Raw genomic sequence first — 15,542 nt, forward strand, 5'->3', positions numbered from 1 at the left:
GAAGAGAAAGAAAAGGGAGAGCTAAGCAAAAAACAGACACTGCACTCTGTTACATTTGAGCTCCATTATAAGGACTACACAGGAGTGTACAGTAAAGGTAATGGTGATTTAAACCTTCACTAAAATAAGATTTGTTTGAAAGCAATCAGTACTCATGGAGCCTCATCTGCAAAATGGAAAGCAATTCTTACAGGTACACAAATACCTGATTAAGACATACACACTTCACTCTTGCAGTGTAATTTTATAAATGCAGCTTGAACTAAATCTGAACCTGAAAATTAACTCAGATTTTGCTATCAAAAACACCAGAGTAGACAACTCTGCCTATTTAAGAGCTAATGCTGAGTTTTCCAATACAATATTTTTCAGGCAAACCTTTGGATTTTTCAAGTCCTTACCAACCTTTGAAATTTTAAAGATTCACTGTCACCAGGCAGTCCCTGCTTAGCATGCTTTGAATCATCTTTTTATATTTTCTAAACTTCCACTAAATTAGCATTCTTTCTCCTTTAACATGCAAATTTGTATCCCTGATGCTCTTCTCATCTTGTAATACATGAAGATTTCTCTTTAAAAAATACCCTAAACCACCTTGTAACATCTGCGTTGTCACACTGATTTCCTGGGCAATGATCAGATTCTTGTGGCTGTGTGAAACACTTGGCATTTAGCCTTTTTCTTCTTCCCTCTGAGAAACTAGGTTATTACAGCTTCATAAAGCAATGCCTGGATGGTATTACTAGCTAATTAATGTCTATTTAGTGGAAAGGGCTGCAGCCATCTTCCAGCACCTACAGGCATTTTTTTCTTCCTCTCCCTAACAAGACCAGATGGCATCCTGGCCAACCTTCGCCCACCCTTCACAAGCCATGCACTTGATCCAGAAAATGCAGCCAGCAGCTTGGGAAACACATTACCATCACAGCTGGACAGATGCTAGAAAAGAGCTGGTTACTGCCCTGAATGTTGGGAAAATTAATGACTTCAATTAAAAGGTGTAGATTAAACTTCTACCAAGATATAGTCATCACCTTTTCATCTCTGTTTGCTGTTGGGGGCTTGATTTTATCAAATTTTCCAGCTCTCATCATATAACAGGGTGACAACCAACCAAGAAGAGAAATATACGGCCAACAACAAGCACACAGCAGGCTGTAATGTCTTCTGCATCTCACTGCATCATTTAATCATAGGATGAAGCCACTCATGTACAACGGAAGGGTCCAATTTCCTGTATCAGTGCAGTCAGACCAGAATATTTATCTTTTTTTCAAGATTAAGCACCTCTAGTCCTAGTAAATTGTCTTTCCAATGTGTTTTTTTAATACAGTGTTCACACTAACTGATGTCCCTATTAAACTACAATCTGCCCCAGCTCATGGTTACTGCATCAAGACACTGTTTCATGTCCTGTACAATCCACCACAGATCAAAGAGCTATCAAATAAGGAACAAAATATGAAATACTATTAACCAACAGCTACCTGAAAATAACATTAATTCAGTTAATTGGAAAAAAAAGCATATTTTTTATCTCAGAAAGACCCTTGCCTCAAAACCTTTATATTCACACTATGCTTTAACCAAACAAGCTTGTGATCAAAAGCAACACCTAACATTAGAATTAGTTTTAGAACATGTATTCTGTTCTCTGCTTTCATTTATTGAAATAATATAAGGGATCCTTCAACTTTGAATTTTTAGCTACATTCCTCACTTGTCAAAAATCATTATCTTAAAGAAGTTTTATATGTATGTATATACATATATATACACACATCTATATGTGTGTACATAGTGATGACAGATACACTCTAAGCATCCTGAAGATACATTATGACCAGCTGTGGTCATACCCTGTTGAGGAGAAAAAATGACCCCTGAGAAAGCACTCCCAGTGAGTCAACTATGACCCCTTCTCTCACACTAAGTCCCCTGTCATTTGCCTAGGCTATAGGATAATGCATTTTGAGCTGTACAATATTTCTGACTGGATAAAAACATTGGATGCTGATGACTCTTTGAAGATCCGTGGGAGCTCTGTGTACAAGAGGAATTGAGTACTCTGTTCTCTGCCATATTCCTGTTTAGGAATCTTGCTGAAATCCTTTTTTCAAGTTTTAATTGAAAAATAATTTCTGAGGGGACAAATCTCTGCAAAGGACCTGTGAGGAACTTCAGCTGCCAAAATATAATAATGCTTTCTAGAGTACTAATTTTTTTTCTTTAAAGTGCCACATTAGATTTTTTTAGATTGCTAAGTCAAATATACAGAAGCTTGGAAATTTGGGATCATACTTCAACCCTGTTTCACTCAAATGTTATGAGAAATTATAGTCACACTGCCACTTTGTATTTTCTTCTGCTGGACTCTTGCCTCAGAGTTTAAGTCAAAACCTGCTTGATATCCTCCCGTGTATGCACTGCACAGCCTCAAGATTTATTTCTTTCACACTGCCAAGACTGTGCACAGAATGCAAAATGATTCATGTCCTGCTAAGCGTCTCTGACAGAGTCTCCCCACAGTATCCAGGTTTCTCAAGACCATGAAATTTGCCCTCACTGTGCTCCTTTAAGGTGAGGTTGCAATATTATCTGTATTCTGCAGCTGGGAAAGCAGGCACTAACTTTCCATTCATTTTAGTCATACAACCTGAGGCAACAGAAATCCTATTTCTCAGTTTCCAGCCCTCCACACTCTTTCAAAATCTCCTTGTAGTGCCCCCCCCGCCCAGTAACCAAACCTACTTCACAGTGGACATGCACAGAATAAGGAGCCCCTTGGTTAACCAGCCACTTGTGAAAAGTTTGTTGTAAATCCTCACCATTCAGAAATTCTGTCACAGACGCTGAAAAGAGAAGCCAGTCCCACAGAGCATCATTCAACTGTCTTAAATTTAATAACACCTTGCTGCCTCCACTGCAGTCCCCTGACTCATGTACCATACACCTTCCACCTTGGTAGCAAGTGAGGCAATATTTAAATATATTTCAGAGCTTGCCCACCTGTGTAATAACCTGATTAAATTCAGAATTCTCTGTTCTGGAGAGAAACAGCCACAGACCCTTCCCCCATGCCCCTAGCCTGTCTCACTCATCTCTTACCTATATGTTCCCCATGCCCTCCTCCTTTTCATTATTTCCATTCTGACTCCCCAGACATCTGGTTATCATCCTCTGTGCTCTGAACAGCTCCCATCCTTTAATCCTGTTCCCCTGCACATGCTTCCTTTGTGCTTCTGATCCTTTGGCTCTTGCAACCTCTTTTCCTTGTTCCTTCATACACCTTCTCCTGACCATCTCCATCTGACCATGACTGATGCATCCCTCTTCCCCCTGCTGCTGGGGATCAGCTAATGAGCAGCACAGTCCCACTTCACTCAGGTCTGCAACCTGAATTAAGCCCAGAGGAGCATAACTCCTCTGTGAGCATGTACAGACAGAAAGTTTTGAAAGCAAAGCTCTTGAACCTGAGTCTCCAAAGTGCACGAACAACCTCATCATCAGGGCAAATTCAGGGGTAATTTTCAAGACAGCAAAAGGCATCTCCCTGGTATTATGATGACATTTTACTAAATGTCAAGCTTCCAAATTTTCAGTCCAATGAGGTTCATTCCACTACCAGCACTAACACAACTCAGGAAAGGACCACTGGATTTATTTATTTGAAGGAAGGTCATTTAAAGGAGCACATTTCATACAAATCTTGTCTTCATAAACAACTGGCTTTTTTGTTAAAGTGTTTACTAAAAGTAAAAGAATCAGTCATAGACTGATTCTTAGCATGAAAAATTTGAGCAAAAACAATTAAAGTTTAGAGAAATTGTAAAGTAAACAATTCCTCATAGTAGGCAGTGACAGGGACACTTTACTCTGAGCAATGCTACTAGCTTAGTTTGTACTTAATAAATCCACCAAATGTAATTGTTACAGCTAAGCAAACATTTCCAGTCATGCTGATGTAAACAAAATCACTCTTCTTATCAATAAGAAATTAGTCCACATGTTCTCACTATTTCTCCACACTGCCTTGAACTGTCTAAGCATCATTTTTCTCACAGCTTTGCCAGCTTCAGATTTTGGACCCTGCCATTCCAGTCTATGGAAAAAATGAACCTGAATTCACCATTCTTCACTTTGCAAAGAATATCAAGAACTGCTCCAGAATCCCTCAGGGAGAAAACCAGGTGATTTTCTCCTGGCAGTGCTACCTTGATCACCCTTTCTTGCCATGACATCTCCTCCTGACAGCAGTTTCCATTTAGCTGGAAAGTTTCCAGTAGGTAGTCTTAGGGCTAGTCAGCCTGCCATCCCCACTGCACCTGTCCCAGAGCTCTAGGCTATGCCTGCCCTGTACCTTGCAGCCCTCTCCCACACACATCCTAACATTAAAAAAATCTGGAAAAAAGGCCACATTGTCACTAATCCTAGTTTTTCTATACTGTCCTAAAACATGCCCATAGGTTGCTGATACAGTAGAACTACAAACACAATTGTACATAACATAATTATTGGGGGATGGGGGGAATACAACACCAAAACACAAATAACTTCAAAGCCAGCAACAGGGTTCTGACAGACATTTCCCATCTAATCTTTGGTAGTGATCCACTAATGGTTTTGAAAGTCAAAAGTGAAATAACCAAAAAAGTTGAGAACAATTTCTAACATAGGTAAGCAGAATTTTTAAATCAATCTGAACATGGTAGATAGTACTAAGGTAAAAATTTCTTTCATGGGGAAATGATCAAAAACTGTACAGCCACCCTACATGGCTCAAGATTATATAAAAACCTTTGCCTACATCTTTGACAGCAAGCAGCTCTTCTAGAGGTTTCTGTTTTATCATATTTGCATCAGAACTACCTTGAGGGTGAATGCTTTGACCTTTTACCAAACCAGTTACCAAGAAGATTAGCTGGAACTTCAAACATCAAAAAGAAGGTACTTTCTTTCAAAAACTTGGATTTTGGTTTGTTAAAAGGGGAGAGTGACACAGAGAATGAAACAAAGGCAAGAACATAATATAATGGACAAAGAGGAAGAACAGAAGGGAGAAGCAAAAGCGAAATAGCAAAAAGTATTTGCAATTTCAGCATGTCAGCACAATTAATTAAGCTTAAAGGAGACATTAGGAGTTGTCTGTGGTGAGAGGGACAGTGTATCATCAAGCAGAGAAATGCAGAGGGCTCTTACTGCAGCATATGTGTCTGGCTGGCGTCCTTTTGTTTGTCAGGTACCTCGTAGTGGGGAGAAATCTTTCCGAGGCCGCTGTCGCTCAGCATCCTCTTCCGAACCGCAGGGTTCCACCGCTCCGATATTCTAAGGAGAGAAGGAGGAAGAGAAAGGCCTTCACACCCCTGGTGTGCTCCACTTGGAAGCTGTCTTATGTTAATTGGTTCCCAGCATTTTTCAGCCCATAGCAAGTTAAAATAGATTAATTCACTATGAGTGCTGTTCATAAAGACAAATAGAAGCATTTCTGGTCTGTCAAGAGGATGATAAGAAACAGAGACTCTTCATGATCGTTCTTACACACAAAGGGCTTCAGGGCTTTACACAGTGGGATCAGAACTCTGACCATGCAGACAAGTTTGTAACTCAATCTTTGTTAGAGATTTATGGCAGGATTGAGGGTCAGGTGGTGTGAGGTGGTTAAAAGGTGCTGAAGTCCACTACTCCTGCTGTGTGTTCCAGGAAGCCTAATGGAGCAGATGTTACACAACTGTTCTCCTGTCATTACAACAACTGGATTTGTTCCTACAGAATACCTGCCCTCCCACATCTAATCCTTCAGAAAAGGGAGCCAGAAAGAGATGCCCATCTCTAATACACCTGCTGAAAAGGAGATTCCAGCAGCACTCACCCAGTTGCCTGCTCCACTACCAGGTCAGGCATTCCTGGTGGCGTCCCCACCTGCTGAGACATTACCATCTCTGGGTCCAGGATAAAAATCTCGTCCTGCGAAATTTCCGTCACAAAGTGCAAATGTTCCTGTCGGAGTGACACAAGAAACAAATAATGAACCTGCAGCATCATTGATCCCTCAGAGTACCCAGTGCCCTAGAATGAGTTGAGTGCATGTCAGGTTCCCTGAAGAATATTCAAGGAACTCTGTATTTAAGTGTGTACTCATACTCACACACATTAACATCAATGCCACAGAAGTCACCAATTTATATGTCATTGATTTCAAGTCAAACAAGATTCCCCATGAGCAAGCTGCACACTCACAGCAATATTTTAAAGGCTGTTCCTTGATGACTATGCATTCATTCTGATGAAACCTGGAGGTCTACCCATAAAGCTGAGATCTGCATTTTGAAATGAGGACCAACACCTGAAGTCTCTTCTTTGATGATAGTTGACAGAACTTTTCATTTTTTGAGGGTACTCTTTCAGATCTCCACCAGTTGTACATTCTGTTTTCACATCTCCATTACTAAAGTTCTCTTTCTCAATCCTTTATTTTTGGTATTGACACTGAAGGCTTATTGTCTTTCAAAAAAAACCACAGTGTTGTGTAGGGAAATGGGAAGGAAATTTTCCACTGTTTGTGCTCTGGGACCTGTTGTCATCTTATTGCAGGGGTTCCACACTGTTGTCTCCTATCACAAAAGTTTCATACCTTCTTGGTATTTCTCATGAGCTGCTCCTCAGAGCACTGACTCTTTTCTTCACAAAGCAGCCAACTGACTCCAGTTCCCTTCTCACCCAGCCACCCCACTCTTTTATAGCATCTTCTTCTCATTGCTTACAGCTGTGGCCTGGTAAAGTCAGGCCTCTTCCTAATCTTTGATAACTGGCCCAGCTGCAACTCCTTAGGGGTAAGATTACTTTCTACACTATATTTTCTTATATTCTATCTCCCTACAGGGACCAATGCACAGTATTTAATTTTTTCCTCACAGAATCACAGGATGAAAGAGTAGGCATTAAAAATGACCATCAGTACAGTGTCAAGGATTGGAGAAATGCAGAATAAGCCAAACTGAGTCAAATCGCCCAGTTTAGTCTGTAGCAGCATCTTCTTCACCCCTGCCTTCCCAATGTTAGATTACAACATCAAACCATTTATTTGACTGCATGCAAAGTCCCATGGCATCTACATGCAGACACTGAGCAGGGGAACTCTGAACTAAAGTCACAGCTCCTTCTGCTTGAGCTAAAGCACCAGCTGCTTTTGCTAAGAAACAGTAACATGTTCATGTGATTCAGAAACAGCTTACACAGCTCTCAGGGGGACCAGATACAAACAACCACAGTGCGAAATCAACAATTTGCACTTAATGCTGAGCAACTAATTGGCCCGTTCTGGCTACAAATCAGAAACACCAAAAGCTCTGTAAAATTTTCAGTGTCTTTTAAAAAATATATTCAGATTGTCAGATGTATGCCACAGGTTTGAATCCAGCAGAGATACACCTTGTTTTGAGGTTCCTTGTGAATATTTTGTGCATATCTCTTCATAATTCTCAAATTGTAACAACATAATTTCCATAGCTATTTCATGGCCCACACACACACACCTAGAGTATCAAGATTTCTGGTGCCTAAAAGCAGCATTGAAAAGATAAATACAAATACACTGGTGCCACACAGATGCCCCAAATAAGACTTGATAAGGAAAACAATTGCAGAAAATTCTGATCTGTATCAGATAGGTAGTAAACAGAATGGCAGATGGTCAGCAGATACAAGACTTCAGTGAAACAACGTGAATTAGATCAACTAAAAAACACCCCAGAAGTTTTTTTCTACTTCTCATGAGACATCATGAGTAACATTTTGCAATAGACAGAAAGAACGGCAGATAATTCATTTTAAGCTGCATTCAATTTAGCTTTTTTTAAAAAAAGAAATCTATAGAAACAAAAAGCAAATGAGGATTTACCTGAGATCTGTCAATGCGGTAAAAACGATCAGCAGAAGTTGCTGCAAGACAGAGAAACAACAGCAGAAAATAGTCTGAGCAGGGCTGCATGGACAAGCTGGGCTGCACTAACATCACTGGCTCCTAAAACACCCCCTGTGTCAGGGAAGTCACAGTGGCTCCACAAGAACACAAGTTTATTCCTTATGTCCGTATGAGTGGCATGCCTCGGGTCAGTACTGTGACCAACATCTTTGTCAGTGGCACAGAGAGTGGAATCAAGCGTGCCCCCAGCAAGGTCCCTGCTCACAGCAGCCTTAGTGGAGCAGTGAACACACTGGAGGAAAGGGACACAGCCAGGGGCACCTTGGCACACTTGAGAGGTGGGCCAGTGCAAACCTCGTGGAGGTCAGCAAAGTGCAAGGTCCTACACAGGAGCCATGGCAGTCCCTGCACACCTACAGGCTGGGTGGAGAAGTGACTGAGAGCAGCCCTACAGAGAAGGACTTGGGGGTGATGGCTGCTGAAAAACTCAGCATGAACCAGCTGGGTGAGCTTTTAGCCCAGAAAGCCAGGCATGTCCTGGGTGTCACTAAAAGGAAAGTGGCCAGCAGGTCAAGGGAAGGGATTGTCTGCCTCTGCTCTTGTGAGACCCCGCCTGGAGCGCTGTGTACAATTCTGCTGCCCCCAGCACAAGGACCTAAAACTGTCAGAGCACGTGCAGAGGAGAGCTGTGAAGTTCATTTGGGGACTGGAGCACCTCCCTTACAAAGACAGGCTGAGAAATTTGGCGCTGTTCAGCCTAGAGAACAGAAGGTTGTATGGAGACTTCAAAGCAACCTTCCAGCATCTGAAGAGGTCTACAGGGAGGCTGAAGACAGACTCTTCATCTGGTGACAGGACAAGGAGTAAGGGGTACAAACTGATACAAAAGGGGAAATTCAGGCTGGATATTAGGAAGAAATTACTGTGAGAGTGGTGTGATAGTTGAACAGGTTGCCCAGGGAACTTGTGAATGCCCCAACCCTGGCAGTGTTCAAGGTCAGGCTGGGTAAGGCCTTGAGCAGCCTGGTCTAGTGAGAAGTGTCCCTGCCTGTGGCAGGGATGGGTTGGGCCTAGATGAACTTTAATGTCTCTTCCAACCCTTAACACTCTATGATTCTGCAATATTCCTATCCTATTAAATGCTGAATTTAAAGATAAGGCTTAATGAAACAGTAGTCACTGAAAATATTAACTTAATAATTTAAAATGTATAAAATGGATTTCAGTCTGATTACATTACAAGAATTGATTACATTAAAATATGTGACAGAAAAAGCTGCTTTGTTCTGATGAGACTATAGCAAGCATATACTCAATTTGATGGGTCTAATGGGATTAATTTAAATTCTGAATCTAAAGAACAATAATATGCTTAGGAGCTCTTTATAAATCAAATGCTTGGCCACAGATATTGACTCTGAATTAGCAATATGTTCAAGGAAAATTTATGCTACTCATGAAAAACACATGAAAATAGGGGGATTCACTAAATAAAGCACGTATTATGAATCTTGTCATTGCCAAATAATTTATATTACTAACCCCAAAAGTATTTATCATCTACAATGTGCTTCACCAGATGCTATTTTTTTTGTATCTGCTTTGCATTTATTTGGGTGAGTGAAATCAGGTTCATTCACTCTGCAGTTTTGACACAAGAGCACAGTGATGTAGCATTGTAGGTTTTGGCACTTCATAGGAATATCAAATACTAAAGACAAAAAACTGAACACATCTACCCATCCAGCTTTCTCCAAAAGCCAAAGAGATCCTCACTATGGCTTTTATCAATGTCCCTCATGAGAGACAAGGAATGGTGATTAGAAATTGCCAAGGAGAATTTGGTTTTGTTTTGAGCATTAAAAATTTAAGCCTCCCCATGCTGAAGCTTTTGTAAAAGCAGATGCCATCCATTTCAGCTGCTAATTCCTGTGCTCTGGAGCCTGATGTAAGGCCCTGATAAGTCATCTGCTTTGACAAAGTCTGGGTCAAATACAAGTGCAGCTCTCCAGCACAGGGTTACAAGGAAAAGGAGGTACATTTCTGCCACCTAAACACTGCAGTGCCTAAAGACTACAGCACCTGCAGAGAAACCAGGGTGAAGAGCTCAGCCTTACACCAAGCAGTGAATTGCCACAACTGGCTGCACTCTGAGCTCAGGCAGTGCATGCAATGAAGTCTGCTCATCACAGCAGAGGCACTGATAAACCAAGCTTCTAACCTGCCTCAAGAAAAAGGCTAACCTGCCTCTCTGTGGCATGAAAAAGCTACAGCAGATATTTTGATTCTTATACGAAGGAAGGGCCTGTTTAATTTTTTTAGAGGGGAAAGGGGGGCACTCAGCTCCTTTTTTACCTGCTCAGTGTAAAAAGAAGGAACCCCTCTCTAGTATTACACTCAGATCTATCTTCCATACGCACACCAGAAGCAGGCAGCTTGCTGGGCACAGCAGAGGGGAGATGCACTTACCATCTAGGAAGCACCATCTAGGAGAGAGCCTCTGAACAGAAAGTACTCTGGGGAAAGAGCTTTCCTGGTCCTGGATAGGGCATGAAAATTATGTTATTAACAAAAACACAGCAACTGTTTCTTCTCTGAAAAGGACTATTTTCTAGACTTGGACTTTTTAATTTTTCTTTTTCTGACATCGCACAATGTGCAAAATCTATATAACCCAGGAACAAAATGAAATTACTGGGGAGGAATTAAGATCTTCTTCCTGACCTGTACTTATCAAAGACTCAAACAGGCTACCCCATGTGGTTTTAGCTCTTACTGGAGAGGCAAAAGGGATCAAAAGGGATCTAAGAGAGCAGAGGATGATCATGGCTCTGCTCCACGCTGCCAGTGAATGGTCAGCCAGCTTCCTAAATCTGCTGCATATAACATTTAAACACAAACATATTTGCACAGGGCAAAACAGAGTGGCATGGATCTTTGCAGACAATTTTTATAGACACAGATTCTATCCTTATTCACATCTTAAGGAGTACAATCAGCACAGCTGAAAATGTTGTAAATTCAGGTACACGTTGGCTCAAGATTAAACTTTACTCCTCTTTCAGACAACAGAGCAGAATATCAAGTCACATGGCAGGAAAAGAAAAAGTAAAAGCCACAGGAAGGATTTTACTTGATCCCATAAACCTTATTCTCATGTACAGCTTAGGGTATCCAGCCTCTGTGCATCACAGAGATGGAGAAAATGACAGCAAAACATCCCATTAAGTGAACTCTAACAGTACATAAGGAGCAAATAACACATCTCTCAGGGGTTCAATAGAAACAGATTTAAAATACAGCTTTGTCTAATATGGGCAAACAGAGTTGTGGGATTTTAGGTTTGATTGTATTGCCACTGGAGTGTTTGTCAGAAAAATCAAGGATTTCTGAAACCCACTAGGCTTGCTGATATGGTTTTATCTACATGCACAAAGCTTTATGTATCTTGATATTTAGTCCTCCCTGTGAGGAATGGAGGGGACTGCAACACAAAGGACAAAAGGAAGAAAACATCCAACGGTGTGTACTAAAATGCAGTTTATAAAAAGAGGAGAAATGAGTAAAATTCATAGAGTACAAAATGCTGAGAAAATGAAGATAGAAACACCGCTGGTAAATGTCAACTTGAGTCACAAATTGCACATTGTGACATACTTCCTCCAAGACCTCATTACAGTTCAACTACAGAACTAGCTTGCAAAGTTTGAGGCCCATGAGAATGATATTTTGTGAGCATTAAACTCATTAGAGAAACAAAACAGAATGAGAAAACACTCCAGTATATTTTTTCTCATTTGCACCTTGGTTTGCTAATATTTCTGCTGACTGCCTATGTTTTGAAATGCAGAGGAATCACACAAGAAAATTGCATTTATGAGATTTAAAAGTACCCATGGCACTTTATTAGTGAGGTATGAATACTGTTCAATCTGCTCAAGCACCCTATTCATGCCCTTTATCCCCCTCTTTTTCCCATTTCTGTAATATGTAGAGGGATACCAACAAATATGGAACAAACCTCAAATTAACCTAATGAGACAATTTGCAGAAATGAACCACTTAGGAAAAAAATACTAGACAAACAAGTACTGAAGACAAAACACAGAGAGGGTGCATTTAAAATGTAGCATCATGAAAAATGAATGTTATGTTAGGGATTTCACACTGCTGTGCACTAGAGAAGATGGGTAGGCATCTAATTTATATACTGCTGTAACAGCAGAGGTTAGAGCCAAGTATGGAGCTGATTCCTGACATTTCATACTCTCTTGTACATCTCCCCATACACACAGATTTTGCTCTTCATTTTACCTCAGGCAGTTTCCTACACATGGAGCAGTCAGCAGCCACTTAGGTTAATTCATAATGAGTGGAACAGAATCATACATGCTGGTTTATTAGTCAATTTGCTAGACACTAACACTGTTCTAAAACCCAGTTCCAGAGCAATGATGGATGGAAATGTCAAGAATATGAAGTTAGCGTTGGATAGGGAAACAAAGAAACAAACCATCAACTGATATAAAGAAGGCAAGTCCAGAAAAACATGCCAAATTGCATTTTCTTATAGTGTCTGCAGTCAGAGCATCTACAAGCATTCTTGTGAAACTGGAATTTTTTCTGCATCCCCCAAGTAATAATTAACCCCAAAGACATTATCTGCAATTTCACCACAATTGGTTCCTGTAGGTTGGCTCTCTGTATGCTTCAGTGAACTCATTCCTGCTGATCCAACAAGACTTGCATTGTTATTCCTAGGAAGATGCTATCAGCACCATGCAAACTTGTCCTGTGATCCTAAGCACGGTGTCAACCGACCATGGTCTGTGCCAAATCTCCATGTTAATATCAGATCATTTCAGGAGTCAGTAGAGTTAGTCTCACTAATTTAACTTTCAATTTAAGCACTCAACAATGAATTATTTTACTGAGAGAAATACATGTTCTTGAATGATACTTCCAACTGAAAAGACAAGTTCTGTATTGCATAAACTGTAGAATAAAATTGTAAAACACAAAGAGACCAATTTTAAGAACTATCCACCTAAACTAAAACCTATTTATCTCATGCAGAAAACACACGTGTGCTTAGGATGGACTAAAATAATACCCTGAAGATTATGTAAAGTGAAGGTAGATGGCTGTCCTGTACAGAATTATTAAGAAGTTGGGCCTGCTAAAACACCTTTTTTTTTCCCTCACTGATTGGCTTTGTTACAACAGCTATGCAATACAACATGTCATTGTTCAGTTTCTCAGACAGAGAAACAATTTTGCTTTTGTCATTTGTCCTAGAGGAAGCATTTTCTCATTCACTTCAATGTGGAAAATACTGCTATTGCAATATCAAAAGCATCAGCAAACTTTGCTAATTATAAAGCTGATTCCATAAAACTTGTCCAGGAGAAAGCAGAACTTGCTTCCAATATTTAAGGGTAAATCAGATAATCGGATAATTAGAAATTCATCTAACATATGGGTTCAAATGCAAAGAGTGTCATTTCTATTTTTAAGCCTCTTCTGTTCTGATACTAAAAGGAAAGTTTATCTTACCTGGTAATGAACTCTTTGTGTAGTAGAGGTTACTGACTGTAGGTCCTAGCAGGAGAATGAAAGACAGGGCAGTGATGAAAAAGATTAAAGCAACAACAAGAGCTGTTTGTAGTTCTACTATCTGAAGTGGTTGGGCAAGCACAAATCATTTGTCAAATATTTTTCACTGGTTTTAAGCATATGAAACAAATGCCACAGAAAAGCCAAGGAAAGCTCACTCAAAGTTTAGATTTGTATGTATTTGGCCCAAAAAACTAGTTTCAAAAAGAGATGACACTAATATATCTTATCATGTTAAAAAAACTATTTGTTCCAAGAGAACTATCTAAATTTACAATATCAGCAACAAAATTAATGAAAATATGTCATAAATCTTTAAGACACTTTTGCAAATATTTCTGAGTGATTAATGCACTTAAGAAAATCACTGACAGTTCTCTCTATTTTAAGACAACCTCACTCCAAGAAGGTCATACCAGAATGGTCCTGACATTTAACAGGGTTCAGGTATCTAATTTATTTTAATAGAGATTTTGTCAAATAGTTATAGCACATGACATAGTCTACTAAAGAGCCTGGCCTGCAGAATATTGCCCTGCAGCAGCATGGAAACTGGCAGAGCTCAGCAAACCTTGGCATCTCTTCTCCCAGCAAATGGGACTGAGCCAAATCAAGCACACATGCAAAAATTAGTACAAACCCTGCAAAAGGTTGGAAAAACACAATTCCTCCATAACCACTATGGGTAATTCAACCAAAATATCTAGCTGTGTTTCCTTCAGAGGTTGTGCCTAAGAGTGCCTGAACTCAGTGTGAGATCACATTTCTAATCTAATCTGATGAGATCATCATCATAAGTATTTCACTGTAATTTCCTGTACTGGACACTTCAAATATGCACCACCTTACAATAGGAATTTATGTCTGATAATAATAGTCACACTCCAGGTCTGAATGTCCAGAAATGCATTTGATAAAGGGAATCCTGTCTGAAATGCAAGAAAGTGAAAGCCTGAAGTGAGATACTAGGTTTCCCATTCAGACTGCAAGTGTGGAGTTCCAAAATCTATAGGAAGTCAATGGCTCCCAAAGAGTTCAATGGAAGGGATGAGCTTCACAGCTCCTATGTAAACTAGACCAACCATTTATAAAGTCTTATAAATGTTCATATATAAATTGTTTATAAATGTAATGTCATCAGACTCGTAAATATTTTTGAAAGCTATCACTAAGAGATGGAAAAAAATCAGAGACAATACATTAATGAAAACCCATTAGTTTTATCACTAAAGGGGGTCACACTTAAAATGATTTGGGTAATGAGGCATTTGGAGTCTGCATTTCCCAGGGTATATTGTAGAATGAACTCTCATGAGGCAAGGTGCTCAAGAATAAGGGCAAAACTATTGTTGTCTGTATGAACATCCATTTCTGTGTCTTTGAAAATATCTAGTTGATATTTGCTGTGTTTAGTGGTGTCTCATATTACTCCATTATTAGAGAAAAACATCTGCATAATTAGACCCACTCAAATGCCACAGTGTTTATCCTTGCATAGCACACTTTCTAATCCATAATTTATGTAATTTCAACAAGGTATATGGAAAGTCCTAGTATGCCATTATAAATCAAGGAGAAGTAAACACATCCATCCACTTCAATTCTGTTATCATTTAAAAGGAATCAGTATGATTTTTAATTTCCTGTTTAGGGAATATTTTTCAGTACTTTTATTATCATATCTTAATTCTAGAATTTTGGTCTCAATGGTAGGCAAATTGCAATACTCTTGATATGTGGTTGCTGCAATTATTAGATCCCTGCACTAAGAATGGGAAGGAGCATAAAACAGGTTTGTGAGTGATACCCGAATTCACAAAGGCCTCACCTCTTGCAGACGGTCAATGTACATACGACAAGTCTCCAAGTCACAATCTCCTCGTACAACTATGATCCCTAGGGGAATGGCTGAAAAAAAATCAAAAACAAAGAAAAATCTCTTTAACTGAAGTCTCTTGAACTGTAACAGACTTCCAATGGTTTCCAATGTTGGTTTTTTTCATAT

The 15,542-nt window shown here is 39.8% G+C and overlaps 1 protein-coding gene across 4 annotated transcripts in view; it reads right to left on the reverse strand.

The window, feature by feature from the left end:
• DGKI (diacylglycerol kinase iota) overlaps positions 1–15,542 on the reverse strand; it is a 209,826-nt gene that overhangs the window by 50,196 nt on the left and 144,088 nt on the right. For all 4 annotated transcript variants that reach the window (XM_071422458.1, XM_071422461.1, XM_071422459.1 and 1 more), the window contains 6 exons: positions 15,366–15,445; positions 13,478–13,522; positions 10,391–10,460; positions 7,898–7,938; positions 5,870–5,997; positions 5,200–5,325 (listed from right to left, as the gene is read on the reverse strand). In XM_071422458.1, the coding sequence (XP_071278559.1) occupies positions 5,200–5,325; positions 5,870–5,997; positions 7,898–7,938; positions 10,391–10,460; positions 13,478–13,522; positions 15,366–15,445 (490 nt within the window). The remainder of the gene's footprint in view (positions 1–5,199; positions 5,326–5,869; positions 5,998–7,897; positions 7,939–10,390; positions 10,461–13,477; positions 13,523–15,365; positions 15,446–15,542) is intronic.

This window comes from Agelaius tricolor, unplaced genomic scaffold (genome assembly GCF_023055355.1).
Source record: "Agelaius tricolor isolate 1412-34295 unplaced genomic scaffold, bAgeTri1.0.p SCAF_3, whole genome shotgun sequence".
NCBI classification, from domain to species: Eukaryota; Metazoa; Chordata; class Aves; order Passeriformes; family Icteridae; genus Agelaius; species Agelaius tricolor.